Genomic DNA, 16,721 nt, shown 5'->3' on the forward strand with positions numbered 1-16,721 from the left:
TGGAAGGCAACGATCTTAAAAGATCATTTTCATATCTCACGCCCACTTCCTGTGGTAAAAACTGAGATGCTGTTGCCATGAATAAATGTGTGAAAAATAATAATGTCCCCCTGTACTTTATTTATTTATTTATTTTTGGTCAAAGCTTTCATTCATCCTTAAGGCTCAGCGTTTTCGGTTTTTACCGATTTTCACCGAAAAATACCCAGATTTTTTAAAAAGGAGATCGGTTTAAACTGATTTTCACCCGGATCTGATGTTTCCACGGCTCCAAAAGTTGTTCCTGCTCGTGTGAGGTTGTGTAACAGTGCCCTCTTGTGGCGAAATTCAGCACGCTGGATGGCTTTGAAAAATAAAAACGGAAAACGCCGAGCCTTGGTTATCCTTCATGTCCCATCTTGTTCCTATAGATGGTCCACTGTTTTACTCAGCACATCCTGCAAGTTTCTGTGTTGACTTCTTTATCTACAGCGACTACGTACACGTCCTGGAAGACATTTTTGTCGTGTTTTTTCCCGTGGGGGGGGCGGGGTTAACAAAGTCCAGAACAATCTTCCATAAATAGGACCAAGTTGAGCGGAACCGTGTCGCCACGGACGGCTCAACACGGAAAACCGTACGACCTTCTGTAATCGAGACGTATTCCACGCCACCAAGGCCCTTCGGCGCCCCTCTGGCCACCGGTCGGCGCTCACTTCCGCCACAGTCACGTCACACAGGAAGCACACACCAACGCCACCGCAGGAAACAGGGGGCGGGGCGGGTAACGGAAAGACACCCAGAAGCTTGTCAAAACATCCCAGAGGAAAAAAAAGGACCCCCGTCTTCGTGCCGACTGTATTCTGCTTCACACCCAGGGCAGATTTAAACCAGGCAAGACGTAACCCCGAGCAACCCCCCCCGAGCAAAAGCCCGCGCTCGCCTCGGGGTTCTGAACTAGTGTGACGACAGCAACACCTACAAGTAGAGCCGACGGCTTTACAGAGGATCACACGTTTCCTGTGGTACCGTGTCTCTATAAGAAACGTGGTAAAGAGGAACTCGAGCTGTGAATACTCCCCCCCCCCCCTTTTTTTTTCTCCCCAGTTGTACTTGGCAGACTACCCCACTCTTCCGAGCCGCCCCAGTCGCTGCTCTTCCCCCTCTGCCGATCCGGGGAGGGCTGCAGACTACCACGTCTTCCTCCGATACATGTGGAGTCGCCAGGGAGATGTAGCGCGTGGGAGTATCACGCTATTCCCCACAGTTGACCAGAGGAGGCGCTAGTGCCGTGACCAGGACACATACCCACATCTGGCTCCCCACCCGCAGACACGGCCAATTGTGTCTGTAGGGACCCCTGACCAGGTAACACAGAGATTCGAACCGGCGATCCCCACCTTGGTAGGCAAGAGGTGTGAATACTTCTTCCGTAATGATCCTCATCTAGCGTCACATCAGGTTGAGCTGTGTCCCCCCAGATGATTTGAGGACGTGTTATGTCGGATAATCTGGGGGGGGGGGGGGGGCAAAGTTCAAACTTCAATGGTCGCACAACAATAGCTGCTCTATTTCTCTGACACGAAGAAGAGATTTCTATTATGAGCAGGTCGCTTTTCCTCTGGGAAGCCATCAGAGAGGGAGAACCCTGAACCCTAGGAAGACACCGCCATGCTGCACAGCACAACAACACACAGACAACACAACACCACACAACACAACACAGCACAACACAAGACAACACAACACCACACAGCACAGCAAAGGCAAACACAGCCACCGATTCAAAAAGCACATGTCCACATACATTAGAGGTCAGGCCATACATCGCTCTTAAAGGGATAGTTCGGGTTTTTTTCCGACTCGGTGCATGGGCACGAGTCTGGTCGGTGAGTCCCGTGTGCGGAGATCTGGCCACTAAGCTGTCGCAGCATGTCGGAGGTTTGTCAGAGAAGAATGAGTGACTGTATACAGAGTCAGCTAACTAGCTAACCCAGTCCTTAAGGACCCCCCCCTTCACCCCGTTCTGCAGATTTTCTTTGCAACCCTGCGTAAGTAGGCCTGCCGGTACTTACCCTACATTCAAGTGGGGTCGGATTTACGGTCTGAATGAACTGCCAAGCAGCAAGTGCCACATGAACTCCTTATTATGTTGGATGATCAAGTCGGAGAAACCGGCATTCTAGGTGGAGCACAAACTGGCTGAGGTGTGACATAACCGCTCTCTCTCTCCGATATGGCTGAACACGGAGAGCCGTGGTGAGCAGTAGGACATTTCACACAATAAAGCCAGAAATTAAAACTTTAAAATATGGAAGGATATTCCTTCATAACTAAAGTTATGCAAACACTCGGCCCCATGGTTTCTCCAACTTTCTGGCCATAAAGGACGAATGCGAACTACTCGGATGGCCAGGTTGTGACGTATTCCCGACCGGACATGACTTGAAAGCCGCATTACTGAACCCATTGGCACTTAACTGTGTCGGATTTGGCACACCGGGCATACGTGCAGGCCTGCTACCTATCAGGGCTACAGAGACAGTGTGCAGAACGGGGGGTCCTGGAGGACTGGTTTGGGGAACAAACAGATTTTAGCATCTGTGAGGTGAAAGAGCGTCGATGTATTCTGCTTTGGATGGTTAAAAACCTTTATTTTGGGTTTTTTGCATGTTGTGTTGTCGCTTAACATGTTTTTCTTTAACTGACCTCATTCAGCTTCATTCATTTCACTCTGACAAGCTCCCGGTTTGCTGTGACAAGCGGCCGGCCGTCCGAACACGGGACCCGCTGACCGGGTCCATGCAACATCGCTGCCAATAAGCAAGTCGTACACCATCTCGTGTACAAAAACAAACAAAACTCAACAATCCCTTTAATGAGGCTGTGAGATGGCCAGCCTGACGAGACCCGTTACTTACTGAGCTAAACCCGCTAGACTCTGCGTCAGACCGCTGTCGACAGGCCTATCGCTATATGAGAGGTCTTCCTCTGGGCAGGGAAACAAAACAACAAAATGCTGGTGAGTGAAGGTGGAGCTGTCCTCCACGTCGCTGGTGTTGTGGAGGATCACGTCGATGGCGAACAGCCTGGGAATGGTTAGCTATGGTCGCAAACAAACCACCACCCGTACAGATCTGATATTTTCTTTTTTTTGGACCCCCCCCCTTTTTTTTCTCCCCAGTTGTACTTAGACAATTACCCCACTCTTCATCGCTGCTCCACCCCCTCTGCTGATCCGGGGAGGGCTGCAGACTACCACATGCCTCCTCCGATACATGTGGAGTCGCCAGCCGCTTCTTTTCACCCGACAGTGAGGGGTTTCGCCAGGGGGACGTAGCGCGTGGGAGGATCACGCTATTCCCCCTCCTGTCCCCCAAACAGGCGCCCCGACCGACCAGAGGAGGCGCTAGTGCAGCGACCAGGACACATACCCACATCCGGCTTCCCACCCGCAGACATGGCCAATTGTGTCTGTAGGCACGCCCGACCGAGCCGGAGGTAACACAGGGATTCGAACCGGCGATCCCCGTGTTGGTAGGCAATGGAATAGACCTACCCAGACTGCCCCGGATCTGATATTTTCAAACAAAAAGGGGCCTCTTAAAACTCATCTCTTTACCATCCGTTCTGTTTTTCACTTCTTAGATTGTTGATCTGCTTGCTGTTGTGTAGTCCATCCGGACAGCGGTGGGTGTGAGTGTTGTATGACCACGTCATTTCATTACGCACGAACACAAAACACTACGAGGAAGTTCATCTGAAAAAGAGTCACTAAGCGAGAGTATCCGGCGACGGAAAAATGTTAAGTGCCCGTCGTAAAGAACACTTATGTGGCTAAAACAGATTGAGGTTATTTCCGCAGTCTTTAATAAGATCTGAAACCAGCTTATGGGAACTGGAATTCTGATCCTGCATCTATAAACCGCTTCAGGTTCTGACTTTAAGCGGGAGGGGAAGAAGGGGAAAAAAAAAACACTCACTGCTGTGATGAACTTAGTGCCCTGGGATTGGAGGTCCTGCTCTTTCTGGAAGATGGAGGAAGGGGCCCTGGAGGAGGGCGGCGTGGAGGCGCACAGGAAGGAGGAGGAGGAGTTGTCGTTGTTGTTGTTGTTGTAAGAGTCGAGGACTAAGCTGGGGTGGATGGTGAGGGTATTCATCCCTGTCACGCTGTCACTGGAGGTGCACTGGGAGGATGTCTCTGAACTCTCAGTTACTGTGAAACAAACGCACAACAGGACATTACATTAACATGGTCCACACTAAGCTCTGCCACGGAGAACGTAAGGCCACTAAATTACTGGCTTGCTGGCAAGACGGACAGGCAGACACATAGATAGATAGATAGTGTGGAAAATAATTTAAGTATTTACAATCATTAGGTTTGTCTTTATGCCCTGTGATGGTCTGGCAGCCTGTCCAGGGTGTCTCCCCGCCTGCCCCCCTATGACTGCTGGGATAGGCTCCAGCATCCCCACGACCCTGAGAGCAAGATAAGCGGTTTGGCTAATGGCTGGATCGATAGATACTATGTTGCAATTGGAAATAATGGCGTCTCAGGGCAGGGTAAGTGTAGTGTATTCCTATGTCACTAGATGGCGACAAAACACCTATGGAGAATAATGGTATCAAGAAGAACAGTATAGTACATTACATTACATTAGTCATTTAGCCGACGTTTTTATCCAAAGCGACTTACAATAAGTGCATCATTTAAGGTAGGAAATCAGGAGAACTACTAGTCATCAGAGGTCATAAGTGCATCTAAACAAGCATCTAAGAGCAAAACCAGTGCTAAAGTAAAAGTGCAAGAAAGCGATTTTTTTTTAAATGAGTGAATACAATAAGTGCTAAGAACAAGTAGCAGGGTAGTAGCTCTTAAAGAGGTGAGTTTTCAACCAGCGCCGAAAGATGGGCAGCGACTCCGCTGTCCTGACTTCAGTGGGGAGTTCATTCCACCGCTGTGGGGCCAGGACAGAAAAGAGCCGTGACCGGGTCGATCGGCAGCAGGGGCCTCTGAACGATGGGTCAACCAGGCGTCCCGAGGCAGCAGAGCAACGTGGTCGGGTGGGGCTGTAGGGCTTGACCATGGCCTGGAGATAGGAAGGAGCTGTTCCTTTCACTGCCCTGTAGGCTAGCACCAGAGTCTTAAACTGGATGCGAGCAGCTACTGGGACCCAGTGTAGGGACATGTGAAGGGGAGTTGTGTGGGAGAACTTAGGGCGGTTGAACACCAGATGAGCTGCAGCTTTCTGAACAAGCTCCAGAGGTCTGATGGCCGACGCCGGGGCGCCAGCAAGGAGGGAGTTGCCGTAGTCCAGCCGGGAGATGACCTGAGCCTGGATGAGCACCTGTGCCATCTCGTCGGTGAGGAATGGGCGAATCCTCCTGATGTTATAGAGGAGAAATCTGCAGGAGCAAGCAACTGATGCAACGTTTTCAGCAAACGACAGTTGGTCGTCCAGGATCACACCCAGATTCCTCACAGTCCGAGTTGGCGTCACCACGGTGTTGCCAATGGTGATGGCCAGGTCTCGGTGCGGGCAACCTTTGCCCGGGAGGAACATCTGCATAGTACATGTTAATACCACTAAAGGGCACAAATAAGAATATATTGGGATATAAATTAAGGGTGAATCTACTTATAACTAAGGAGACAATGGAGTATATGCTTGGGGTGATTCTATTTTCTAAACTCAAAGGTGTAGTTAAAGGTTAAGCCCCACAATACGTGGGACTAAGTCATGGCATAAAGGTGTGTGCAGCAGGAGGTCAGGCCAGTTGCTCCATGGACCAACTCGGTATATCGTTGTACCCATTGAGTGCTACTAACAACAAACCTATTCACATCAGACTAGAAGGTAAGGGACCTTGATTGACTGACTTTGAACAGTGTGTTGAGAAGAAATTCTCCCATAATAGTTAATAGATAGATAACTAGATAGCTAGATAGCTAGCCAGCTAGCTAGCTAGCTAGCTAGATAGACAGTTTATTGTCTTAAGAGAGGAAATTCTTACAGCACACAAAACTTAAAGCCCATCACAGTTGAAGAGCATCCAGGCGTGGAAAGTGGAACAGAAACAAAAGCAGCACATGGATGAGTATGGACACACCCACCCCACAACACTGACACATGCAGAAGCACAGATCCACGCTTCCGGAGAAAAAGGCAGACCTGTATTCACAACAGGGTCAGTGGCCGCGGGATCTTACATCCACCAGAGGGGTCACTCACTCATGGAGGGCTGGCTCCCGGCGTCCTGCTCCAGCTCGTCCTCCTCGATGCAGTCGTAGGGCCACTGGTTGAATGACGGTATGCTGCCCATCGGGTGGGGGTGGGAGGGCGAGGAGTACAGGTGGAGGTTGAGGGAGCCCAGGAGGGAGGAGGAGGACTGGCTACTGGAGGAGGAGGTGCTGCTGTTGGAGATGGTGGAGTGGGGTCTCTTGAACGAGGCGGAGTGGTCGAATGAGGACACGGCGATGGAGGCCCGGGTCCGAGATTCTGCCAGTTACAAAAGAGACAGTCATTTCTATTAGGATGATGTTTATTTATTTATTTATTTATTTGGGGGGGGGGGGGTATTGCAAAAAAGAAACTGGAGCTTGAATATAGGGTGAATATGTCCATGTGCTGATGAGGATATGAAGCATAATGTGCGTCACCTCCTCTCTATTTTTCTCCTAAACGTTATCAGATGTTGGTTTCAAGTGTTCCTGTTTTAAACAATTAAAACCAGCGAGCTTAAACGGTTCTGACTGGCTCCCTAAAATTCGCTCGAGGTTCGGATGAAAACGTGGCACGGCATGTAGTTTCGGCATGTGAGAGCATCACGAGAAGGGAGGAGAAAAAGACACGGGGAATTTCTTTAACTGTTAAAGGCAGTTGCAAAAACAAATTAATCATGGGTTCCATGGTTCCTCAGGAGCTGTGTAATTAATATCCAGGTTAATTTAGTCTGAATCAGTGAACGGTAACCTCAAATATCAGTATGGCTCTAAAAACATCTAACTACAATATTAAATGTAAAGTATAAATACTCTAGCACTGCTCTGCCTACAAGATTATAGAGTATAGATTATTGACTACTGCAAACTGTTCTCTTCTCTCACATGTCTTTTCTCTCTGTCTCTGAATGACGTCTTCTCCTTTCTTTTCTTCTGTGTGAAGTGAGTCTCCCTTGTGAGCATGTGCAGTCTGTCCTCCTCTCAGGTCTCCGTGGTGACGGTGGTGGCCACCCGGACACTGCTTGGCATCCCCCTCATCACATTCTCTTTTCATATATCTTATAAATCCATACAATTTTAGTTATCCTGTTTTAATGTTATATCCTTCTCTCACTAAGATGTGTGACTAGTTTGGTTTTTTTTTACATGGTGATGCTGGTTGCTTGGTTCGGGTCCTGGACTGTTCCGGTGGCGTCTGGATACTGGTTGGCATCCTCCTCACCACATTCTTTATATATTTTATAATTCCATTATAATTCTGTTACCCTCTTTCAATGTTGTATTGTGTAAATTGTGTAAACACAACATCCATTGCCTTGTTGTCCGTCTTGGGAGAGAGATCCCTCCTCTGTTGCTCTTCCTGAGGCTTCTACCAATTTTTCCTCCCTGTTAAAGGGTTTTTTCAGGGAGTTGTTCCTTATCCGATGCGAGAGTCTAAAGACAGGAAGTTGTGTTGCTGTAAAGCCCTTTGAGGCAAATTTGTAATTTGTGATATTGGGCTATACAAATAAAATTGACTTGACTTGCAATTTTTTTTGGGGGGGGGGGTATTTCCCCCCCTTTCTCCCGATTTGTACCCGGCCAATTACCCCACTCTTCCAAGCCGTCCAAGTCGCTGCTCCACCCCCTCTCCCGATCCGGGGAGGGCTGCAGACTACCACAGGCCTCCTCCGATACATGTGGAGTTGCCAGCCGCTTCTTTTCACCTGACAGTGAGGCGTTTCACCAGGGGGACATAGCACACGGGAGGATCACGCTATTCCCTCCAGTCCCCCCCCAGAACATGCCCCCCGACTGACCAAAGGAGGCGCTAGTGCAGACACGGCCAATTGTGTCTGTAGGGATGCCCGACCACGCCGGAGGTAACATGGGGATTCGAACCGGTGATCCCCGTGTTGGTAGGCAACAGAATAGACCGCCACACTACTTGGATGCCCCCAGACTTGACTTATATGTTTATTCACACTTTCGTACTTGAATCCATCAGGAGTCCAACTAAGTTCTGTGATCATCTTGCACACCGGACTTGTTTAAACAGCATCTTGCTCACTGGTATTCTTTTATTTAATACTCAGGTTTTCTTACTAATACTACCTCAACTACGCACTTTAACTTATAGCATCTACAGTAGATATTGTGACTGTTTTATTATTTTAGCAGTCCCGTCAGTTTTACTTCGCTGCTGTAACATAGTATTTCATTTCATCTCATCTTATCTTAACTCATCTTATCTTATCTCATCTTATCTCCTCTTATCTTATCTCATCTTATCTCATTTCATCTTATCTTATCTACCTGTGAGGGATGGCTCACCTGTCCCCTTCATGATGTAGTCAATGGCTCTGTCACTGATGGCTGCATCGCTGGGTTTGATGTCCATGAAGGGCTTGCTTCCAATCCCCATGGAAACCATCTCCTGCATACGCAGCTCTATTGTAAAACCAGGAAGCAGAAAACAAATGAGTAAATATGTGTATCAGAGCTACCGACTCACTAATTTCCTTCAAGGGAGGCCTAAAAACTTTCCTTCTGAAGTACTTCCTCCCTGAACGGTCTCTGGTGGCCCGGCTGTTATATCGCCCCCTTGTGTACTAAACCATTATTATTATTGCTATCTGCTTTTGATCCCATTTCTCTACTTGAGCCATTTTATGCTCTCATAGCATAATCTGCCTGTTTTAACTGTTTTGTGACAATATTAATCTATGTTATACTTTGATTTTCCTATTCTAAGGCAAACCTTTACTAACCACACCTGGAGTTGACAAGCACGCTTGAATATGACATCATTACTGTATAGTGCTCCATGATGCCAGCTAGTCATATTTTTATGCTAATTTCTGACTTTCTTTGAAGTCATTCTGGATACAACCATCTGCCAAATGAGTAAATGTAAGTGCCAGTGTACTTATATACCATGAATATGCACGTGTGCATTAGGGGTGCAACGGTTCAGTTAGCCCACGGTTCGGTTCGTACCTCGGTTTTTGGGTCACGGTTTCGGTTCGGTTCGGTTTCGAACTACATTGTTGGTGAAATAAGTTCGGGAGGGAATAACGTAGCGCGGATCGAGCGTATGCATTAGCTGACGAAAGCCCACATCTCCAACCACCGAAAAGGGCTGCATGTCTGTAGCAATGAACACCCCCGGGGGCTGCACGGGTTATTGTTTAGTGTTTCTCTGAGTTGGCGCTATAGGTCTGTTGGAAAGCATCTGCGATAGACGGTTGTTTTGTTCACTGGTGCGGTTACTTGTGCGTCTGTCCTGCTTCCAGAGAGCGAGACATCTGGGTGGTGCCGGCGGAGATGCTGGCTCATATTGGAAGTGTTTCCACTTGCGTAGTACGGGACATGGGTCAAGCAATGCTTGCAGCACACAGTGTTATTTCTGTCCACTGTTTTGTCTCCCTCATCGTTGTATTCAACAGCAAACCCGAAATGTCCCCAGATTTGTATGAAGACGGTGCTTCTTCAAACTTTTCTCTCTCTACTCCTCCACTCGCCAGCTACTGCCGTCTTTTCAACTCGACTGTCGGCTCCAGTTAGAAGGGGGGTGGGGGGTGGGGGGCTAACAGTGATTGGATATTGACTCGTCGGACGGGGTTTTCTGCAGCAGGCTGTCTCAGCCTGCCTGCACACAGGCACACAGTGAAAAATCCATTCTCCGGCAGTAAGAAACGCCTGTCAACTATTCACACACATTTTAACTGCAAAACCGAAAACCCACGGTCCATAAGGGCGGATTGAACCGTACAGGACGGACCGTACGGTTCGGTTTTAAACCGAAAACAGTTGCAAGCCTAGTGTGCATACATGTGAACACAATCGCTTGTGGAACTTGGCCAGATAATCGTATTGACCTGTGCAGATAATTATTGCAACAAGAACAACAAACCCCAAAACAAGAACAGTGAAAATAAAGTTATATATACATCCCCCCTCCCAATTGTGTCCAGCCAATTACCCCACTCTTCCGAGCCATCCCGGTCACTGCTCCACCCCCTCTGCCGATCCGGGGAGGTCTGCAGACTACCACATGCCTCCTCCAATACATGTGGAGTCGCCAGCTGCTTCTTTTCACCTGACAGTGAGGAGTTTCACCAGGGGGATGTAGCGCATGAGAGGATCACACTATTCCCCCCAGTTCCCCCTCCCCCCGAACAGGCGCCTCGGCCGACCAGAGGAGGCGCAAGTGCAGCGACCAGGACACGTACCCACATCTGGCTTCCTACCCGCAGACATGACAAATTGTGTCTGTAGGGACGCCCGATCAAGTCGGAGGTAACATGGGGATTTGAACCGCCAATCCCCATGTTGGTAGGCAACAGAATAGACAACTATGCCACCCGAACGCCCCAAAGTGTGATGTATTGATCATATATCATACCCCTGTTTCTGAGTGCTTGCCTCCAAAGGATTTTGCCGATGATGGCCGTCCAGACAGCCTTGACCTCTGCAGTGCTAGCTTGCAGTATGAATGTGTCCTGGGACTTCCTCCGGCGAAACCAGATCTCAAACCGAAGGCCGCTGTCGCCGACATTCTCAGTCATACCGATCTCTGCCGTCTAAATATGGAGGAATACAGTTGACGGTGAATTCAAATCAGATATACATCCAAGCGGTAATGGATCATCGCTGGAAGTTGGGAGCATCTTTTCCAACGTTCCAAAAGGATCTCACCTTAAAGGACTGTTTGTAGATGTAAATGTCATATCCACCGTCTATCTTCTTGGTCTTGCTGAAGAGGATGAGATCTTCAAATAAGAAGACGTGGCGCAGGTATTTCTTCCGCCCACACCAGACGATGAACTCGTCCTGGCAGCGGAGCTGACCCTGCTCTTTAAGGTTCACCTGGTGAGGAAACGAGGCGGCGCACACGCGTCAGTGAGAACAATACAACACTTGGGAGGATCCCGGCCTCAGGATATGACTTCCAGCTTATCACAACACAGAAAAAGGGCTAATGATGATTGTCATCTTATGATCCATATAATAACAGTAGCTTTGTTGCTATTGAGATATTTCTGTGCAAGTTCTGAAGTTGGGAAATATGTGGATGAAACACAGAAGTACCAAAATAAACTTCCTCAGCATTAAGAAAGCGTGTTCAGGCTGTTCTGAGGTTGCTGGTAAACAGTTCATGTGATAAAGAGCGAAAAAAGTGGGATTTTCGATTTGATCCTGCAGTAAGCAATTCCTGTCAACCTCTTCGGTTGAAAACCAGCTCATGGAGATGTGACTAAGGTGGCCGGATGGAAACAGTTACACACGCAAATGCAGGACAAACAGCAAGATTTTGCAGGACAGATATATAACATCTCTCTCTCTCTCTTTATATATATAAATATATCCATCCATCCATTTTCCAAACCACTTATCCTGCTCTCAGGGTCGCAGGGATGCTGGAGCCCATCCCAGCAGTCATTGGGCAGCAGGCAGGGTGACACCCTGGACAGGCCGCCAGGCCATCACAGGGCCGTCACACACAACACACACACATTCATACCTAGGGACAATTTAGTACGGCCGATTCACATAACCTACATGTCTTTGGACTGTGGGAGGAAACCGGAGCCCCCGGAGGAAACCCACGCAGACACAGGGAGAACATGCAAACTCCACACAGAGGACGACCTGGGACGACCCCCAAGGTTGAACTACCCTGGGGCTCGAACCCAGGACCCTCTTGCTGTGAGGTGACCGCACTAACCACTGTGTATATCTTTATGGATTACCAGTGCACAAAGGTATAATACAACTTTGATATAATGTATATCAGGTTTAACCAGACATTTTATAAACCACATACAGCTACACTATTGCCCACTAATGGTGCATGACAATATAGCCTTTGCCAGAATAACAAGTTTCGACGGAGAAATGTGTACTTTTGCTACTTTGCTTTCAATGCAAGACCTCGTCTCAGTCTGTAGGAGACGGGACAAAGGGGCAAAGGACTATGCAGTACAATACTATGCGGTAAAGCGGGCTGCCCTGTCACCCTTAATTTTTTGGACTTTTCAAATATTTGCTTCAGATTTGCTCAACATTTGGATGGAAATGTGGTGACAATCCCATGACATTCAGATACTTCACACTCCCTGTGTATCACTGCTTACATCACAGCCCCGAATGGCATCCATCGCCAGGAGGTCGTTGCCATGGCGAAGCTGGAACTTGACCATTTCCTCGGCGGTGCGGAGGTCGCTGAGCTCCTGCTCCTGGGACTGGCTGCACTCCTTGATCAGGTCCTTCAGCAGGAGAGCGTACTTGCTCATCCTCTGTATGGGCTTCAGCAAGTAGGACGCCAGGTCCATCTTGTCCCCCAGCTCCAATTGCTTGTTCTGGGGCACAGCAAAACACAGGCGAGGGTGTTATCATTAACACAGACTGATAATATTCTTAATATGACACCTTCATGTGCCCACATGAGGAAGACTAACTCTCACAAGTTGATTACATGAATATTTTTTTGGGATTGGGTCTGGTCAAATTAATCAATCAATTAATTAATTAATCAATCAAATGGCGCAAATTCAGCAGTACTGTAGGCAACAATGGCAGGAGTGGACAGAAATAGCTGTGTTCATATAACACCAGTGGCATGATGCAGACACAGCGTGCAATGCACGAGCCAGGACACCGGGGAGCCCCCTACTCTTTGCGATAAGTGTCATGGGATCTTTAATGACCACAGTGAGTCAGGACCTCGGTTTGACGTCTCATCCGAAGGACGGCATCTCCCACAGCATAGTGTCCCCACCACTGCGCCAGGGCATTGGGATTTGATATTTGTTGTTTTTATTGTGACCAGAGGGAAGACCGCCCCCTACTGGCCCAGCAACACCACTTCCGGCAGAAACTCCCGAGGGGTCTCCCATCAGAGTACTAGCCAAGCCCACACCTGCTTAGCTTCCGTATGGCTGCCGGCGATCTGTTTCCTTTTGAGGAGACCAGACCCAATCACACGAGAGGCTGATGCGACCGACTCGCCGGACTGGCGCGGCTCAAGAAGCAAAGCAATGTTTAGAGATATGGCCGACCGTGTCAGCGCAGGCTGAACTGCGCTTGAAAATGGTCAGAAATGCCCCTGCTGCGTGTGGCTCGTGACTGCATATGACCGAAGCCGTTTTCCTGACGCACCTTAAAGAATTCGTTCCCGTGGCTGGAGAGCAGAGCGTCGGACTGGGGCTTATTCTTGCTATACAGAGCATACATTCCAAACTGATCCTCCTGCATACAAAGGATAACAAGTTACGACATCCACTACTGCAGAAAGGTACACACACAAATTTGAACATGCTCTGCCAAACACCGAAAGTAATCCAGCTTGTGAGAAAGAGTAAAACGTCGAAATCTACGCCCCTTCACCTAGAAACAAACACGCACACACGGGGAATTGTGGTGGAAAAGTGTGCTGGAATTCAAACTGTGACATATTACTGTGCTCAGACACAACCGCTCTGAGAAGTGCCAGCGGCCGCCGCTCGGCACTTGTAAAATAATTTCTCAGACTGTAGATAGCACCAGACACCCGGGCTCGGGCACGGCATTCAGTCTGTTGGCCCTGATGCCCCGGGGCCACGGCGACGGTCTGACGACGGACTCACGTGTCTGAGAAAGCAGCTGCTGATGGACAGCGGGGAGTGCGCACACGACTCCAGCTCTTTCAGGAAGTACTGGCCGTGGAAGTCGCACAGCTTCTCCACGTTGCCGAATATAATGCCGCGCTTCCCCCGCAGGTCCTGGGGCAGGTCCAGGCGCTCCATCTCGGGGAAGTAGTGCTCCACGATGTAGCCGAGCGAGCGCACGTACTCCCTCTCGGTGGTGATCATCTCGTCCATGATGTGCTGTACTTTCCTGCGGGTTGGAAGGACAGCGCCGAGCAGGACGGCCATCATCAAGATCTCCGTGCGGTCATTTTACTTTAGTTAGTTACAGTTACAGATAGTTCCTGACACTTCTACTGATGACATCATTTACATAAAAATACTAGTAGATAGAAATGGAAAATGACCGATAATAACTCCATAGTAGTATGAATGGTACTACTTGTACATATCAGGTTATACTGATATAAATCCTAGTACATATCTATAGTATAATTGACTGGTCTTGATTTTGAAAAACATAGTAGTGAAGATGTAATGCGAATAAGTTGTTAATACAAAGAGAATTAAATATGCAACAGATTTACAGTATTATATACTTGATATAAAGCAAGAAGTTATATTCATACACAAATTACAATCACATACATAGTACATACAAAAACACACATACACACAGTGATACTTTTTTGGGGATTTTCTCCCTTTTTCTCCCCAATTTTATTCGTCCAATTACCCCACTCTTCCGAGCCGTCCTGGTCACTGCTCCACCCCCTCTGCCGATCTGGGGAGGGCTGCAGACTACCACATGCCTCCTCCGACACATGTGGAGTCGCCAGCTGCTTCTTTTCACCTGACAGTGAGGCGTTTCACCAGGGGAAAGTAGCGCATGGGAGGATCAAGCTATTCCCCCCAGTTCCCCCTCCCCCCCAAACAGGTGCCCCGACTGACCAGAGGAGGCGCTAGTGCAGCGACAAGGACACATACCCACATCTGGCTTCCCACCCGCAGACATAGCCAATTGTGTCTGTAGGGACGGTTGACCATGCTGGAGGCAACACGGCGATTCGAACCGGCGACTTCCGTATCGGTAGGCAACAGAATAGACCGCCACGCTACCCAGATGCCCCATACACAAGGCTCAGCGTTTTCGGTTTTTACTGATTTTCACCGAAAAATACCCAGATTTTTTTTTAAAAGGAGCAGATCGGTTTAAATTGATTTTCACAGTTTCCACAGAACCAAAATTTGTTCCTGTTCGTGTGAAGTTGTGTTCTCTTGTGGCGAAATTCGGCATGCTGGATGGCTTTGAAAAATAAAAACAAAAACGCTGAGCCTTGCCCATACACACCGATACTCAAAGAATTTTACACGGAATCAGTATCTGCAGTGAAATATATATATGAATACACATATAATTATATACCCCATGTAAAGAAAACCATCACACATACACACACACACACACACACACACACACACACACACACACACACACACACACACACACACACACAGAGCCCTGAAAAGTTCTTTCGTTCAGATATATTCCCACCAAGCTGTCACTTTAAGATTCAGCTGCCACTTCCTCACCTGCTCTGTTTCTTGCCATCTCCTTCGGTGTATCTGCCATGATTCCTGGAAGGGGAAGAAACGCTCCGACTTCGGCCCAACACCGGGTTCATCACATCTGGCCTCTGCAGCTTCTTCTCCACGGAAACGTTGTTGGCCACCTCCAGGCCCTTGATGTACACGCCCGTGTATCCACGGAGACGACCAGTATCCGAGTGGCCACTGTCCCTCGGCGTCAGCTCGTAGCTCATGGTCTTCTTCATGATCTTCTTCAGCGGCTGCTTGCGGTGTCTTGTGGCACCGGAGTAGACGGGCTCAGAGTGGCAGGAGATGGACGAGTCGACGGTGCAGTCGCTGTCCGTGTCCTCGAAGAGGGACGGGCTCTTCCTCAGTTTGACGTCGATGTCAGGTGGGAAAGTGAAGTGGGAGGAGGAGGAGATGGAACTGGACGGGCTCTTGGAGTAGGGCCCGGCGGAGTCAGGTTTGGTGTCCTCATAATCCAGTGGCGCGACTGCCCTGTTGGTGTACGAGGGCAGTTCGGGCAGATTAAGACCCCTGTTATCGTCCTGCTGTTCCATGGTAGCGCTCTTCCTCTCTGTGGCCTCTAAAGAAACCTCTGCATCAACAGTTTTGGAGTCAGAGGCTGAGGCCACAGCCTTGGCCAAGGCCTCTTCCAACTGGTGCTTTGTCTGCTGACATTTGTGCCAGAGTGCGTTCCACTGCTGTAGCTGCTGCGAACTGTCCAGGGAAAGCACCATCTCATTGAGGGCACTGAAGTTGTCCATGGAGAACTTGGAGGCCTCTGTGTGATAATCCTGGAGGACCGGGACTATGGCAGGCGACAGGCTGACACCACCACTTTCGAGGCTGAACTGGCAGAAATAATCCTGGCAGTGCTCCATCCACTGGTTGGCCTGCAGGATATTGTGATTATATTATTCCAAATGTTAGAAACACGGCATATGAACTGTGTGTGAAATACTGACAGGTCTATTTTACGGAAGATGTTGGCATTTTCATGATGAGATACTTCATTTCATTTATTTGATTATACTCTTGAACTTTCTGTAATTCGTGAGCCTTGCACTTCGTTTAACGAGATCTTTAATTCCTGCTTCTTCACAGCAATATGTAACCGTCTGTTGGTGTTTGTCCCCTGCACTCCTTACTATTAGTAAGATGTACAAGGGTGTTATTCCTATTTCCATTCCCGATTACTATTCCTTCCTTCGGTGAAATTTTGATCATAAATGCAAATTTATTCTTCCGTTCTTCCCGTAAAGTCAAGTTTATTCGTAGAGCCCAAAATCATTAAGTACTCCAGAAGGACTTTA

The 16,721-nt window shown here is 48.5% G+C and overlaps 1 protein-coding gene across 2 annotated transcripts in view; it reads right to left on the reverse strand.

The window, feature by feature from the left end:
- The window catches only part of zgc:158766 (uncharacterized protein LOC100009641 homolog), a 51,743-nt gene that overhangs the window by 3,039 nt on the left and 31,983 nt on the right, over window positions 1–16,721 (reverse strand). The window contains exons 14-22 of one of the 2 annotated variants that reach the window (XM_056286289.1): window positions 15,409–16,301; window positions 13,816–14,065; window positions 13,349–13,438; window positions 12,325–12,549; window positions 10,886–11,056; window positions 10,593–10,770; window positions 8,519–8,635; window positions 6,216–6,482; window positions 3,963–4,195 (exon numbers count right to left, since the gene is read on the reverse strand). In XM_056286289.1, the coding sequence (XP_056142264.1) occupies window positions 3,963–4,195; window positions 6,216–6,482; window positions 8,519–8,635; window positions 10,593–10,770; window positions 10,886–11,056; window positions 12,325–12,549; window positions 13,349–13,438; window positions 13,816–14,065; window positions 15,409–16,301 (2,424 nt within the window). Of the gene's footprint in view, window positions 1–3,962; window positions 4,196–6,215; window positions 6,483–8,518; window positions 8,636–10,592; window positions 10,771–10,885; window positions 11,057–12,324; window positions 12,550–13,348; window positions 13,439–13,815; window positions 14,066–15,408; window positions 16,302–16,721 lie in introns of those variants that run through there. The other variant, XM_056286290.1, reaches the window with a different exon arrangement.

The sequence above is a fragment of the Lampris incognitus genome, chromosome 9, assembly GCF_029633865.1.
Source record: "Lampris incognitus isolate fLamInc1 chromosome 9, fLamInc1.hap2, whole genome shotgun sequence".
Lineage (NCBI taxonomy): Eukaryota > Metazoa > Chordata > Actinopteri > Lampriformes > Lampridae > Lampris > Lampris incognitus.